Source organism: Mastigoproctus giganteus, chromosome 10 (assembly GCF_048544385.1).
Source record: "Mastigoproctus giganteus isolate SK-2022 chromosome 10, ASM4854438v1, whole genome shotgun sequence".
NCBI classification, from domain to species: Eukaryota; Metazoa; Arthropoda; class Arachnida; order Uropygi; family Thelyphonidae; genus Mastigoproctus; species Mastigoproctus giganteus.
In genome coordinates, this window is record NC_143584.1 from 2,118,602 (window position 1) to 2,120,953 (window position 2,352).

Genomic DNA, 2,352 nt, shown 5'->3' on the forward strand with positions numbered 1-2,352 from the left:
TTCTGCCGAAAAGGAAATGATCAAAAAATGCAAGTCGGGATCATTGTTTCGTTGTTTAGTTCAAGTAAATAGTTATTATTCAAGGTAAACGACAGTTATTTTCAGTAAACAAGTGTGGAATCAAAAGTGGAATTTATTTTCGTTTAGAGTTGTGCACATTGTACTGTACAACATTATATTAAACGGTTTATTGTTTCGTTAGTAAATTTTTGCCAAATATTTCGGTTATTATACTGGGTTGAAAATTGTTATAAATATCGAAATGTCTGCTGTTAGATTTAAATCATTGCTATTTACTAGCAGAGCAGACTCACTACCACTCGATGACATTCACTGCACAAGTCATTTTCTTTTCATTGATTGGTTTACGCTGCAGCGCAGGAGCTCTCTTTCACGTCCTCGTATTTGCGCACACAATCCACTACTCCTAATATATATAGAGAGTGTAGCTGCCTGGTACATAAAACTACGTTTGTACCTGGTAATTGAAAAGAACGAAGATGCCTCCTCAGCCTAATGTAAAAGCGTTGAAGAAACCTGCTGGCAAGACTCAGAAGAATATTCGCGTTGGCGACAAGAAGAAAAAGAGGAAGAGGAGGAAGGAAAGTTTCAGCGTGTATATCTACAAAGTGATGAAGCAAGTTCATCCCGATACTGGTGTGTCCAGCAAGGCAATGTCCATTATGAACAGTTTAGTGAATGATATATTTGAGCGGATCGCTGCCGAGTCCTCTCGCCTTTCCCATTACAACAAACGGTCGACGATCACTAGTCGAGAGATCCAGACCGCCGTCCGTCTTTTATTGCCAGGTGAATTGGCGAAGCATGCGGTATCGGAGGGCACCAAAGCCGTAACGAAATATACCAGTGCCAAGTAATACTATATCCAAGAAAAAACGGCCCTTTTAAGGGCCATTAAATGATGAATAAGAGATACCTGATCGTACTTGCCCCCTTTTTTAATCTATTACAAGAGTTTTTTGCTTACAATTCATAAGAGAATGCTTCATTTTCTGTTTATTTTCAGGTTGCCTGATCTTGATTGGTCAACAGTTGTAGCTTCAAAGCCAGTTTATAAATGGGCGAGAAAATAACTTTGTATACATTCAAGGGTACATGCACCACAATATTTAAAAACTATTCTCATGCCATCGGGGATAGCCAGTAGATATAATCGGCCCTCCCTAAAAAAAAAAAAAAAAAAAAACCCTAGTTCGAATCCAGTCAATGACGAGAGAAGTTGCATGTTTTTTCTCGCGGAATCGCATGTTTAGTACTTCCATCACAAAAAAAAAAAAAAAACAATTTACGAACATGATAGCCTTAATGCAACTGTTCGGTATACTGTTCGGTATGACTACGTGTGTTTTACCTCGGTCGGGCATAGACTGAATAATAATAATTATTATTATCAGACTTCCTTGCACAATATGCCTGATAATTATTATTAATTTTTGAAACCGGGCTAGTAATAATATGGCTAATGATAATAATTATTATTATTATTAGCAAGGAAGCCTGAGGCTTTGCTGCACCAGCCAAAAAAAATTTCTGAATTACCCTAAGAGAGAGAGAGACAGAAGTAGATAGAAGGGAATCACCAAGAAAGAAAGAGAATAATGACGATATCCAGCTCAGGACCCAGGGTGTGCCAAGCCTATACTCACCAGATGTGAATCCGGTTTCAAAAATTTCAGTAAATATTTATTACCATTCCATATACTTTATGGTATATTTAATACACAGAGTAGTAAGATATCATATCACTCTGTCTTTCTATATATGTATCTGTTGACCAGTTATATAAGACTTATTTGCAAGTCGTGCATAACGTTTACATAACATACTCGAAGAGTGCATGAACTGTCTAAAGCTAACAGAACATTTCATGTATGAATATCTTTTTTCAATACAAATTGTACGAAAAAAATAACTGCCAGATTTATATTTGTCCGGTTTTAATTAATGAAATATCGGATGGCTCGACAAATCCTATAACATGAACCAAATACTGTATAAAGTTTCATGAAAATCCATTTACTGGGAGTCAAGTTTAATACAAGACGGGCAGGTGCAATATAAATTGTGCGTGTATGTTAAGAGATAAAAGTAATAGAAGAACAGAGAAAATAAAATAAAAGGAGAGAGAGTAGAGAAAGAATAAAGGAAATCACGGTGTATACTGTATATATATTTTGACCTCGCAATTTTATTATGGGAGTATATATATAAATATGTATATATACTCTCATAATAAAACTGATTTTCAATATATATATATATATATATATATACACAAAGTATGTAAAATGAATATATTCAATAAACTAAATATAATAAGTATACCAAATT

At 34.9% G+C, this 2,352-nt stretch overlaps 1 protein-coding gene across 1 annotated transcript; it reads left to right on the forward strand.

Moving 5' to 3' along the window:
- Positions 1-500: 500 nt before the first annotated feature.
- Positions 501-878, forward strand: LOC150078628 (histone H2B-like). Its single transcript, XM_090384120.1, has one exon. It carries the CDS (start codon positions 501-503, stop codon positions 876-878), a length of 378 nt encoding a protein of 125 aa, XP_090240246.1.
- Positions 879-2,352: the final 1,474 nt, after the last annotated feature.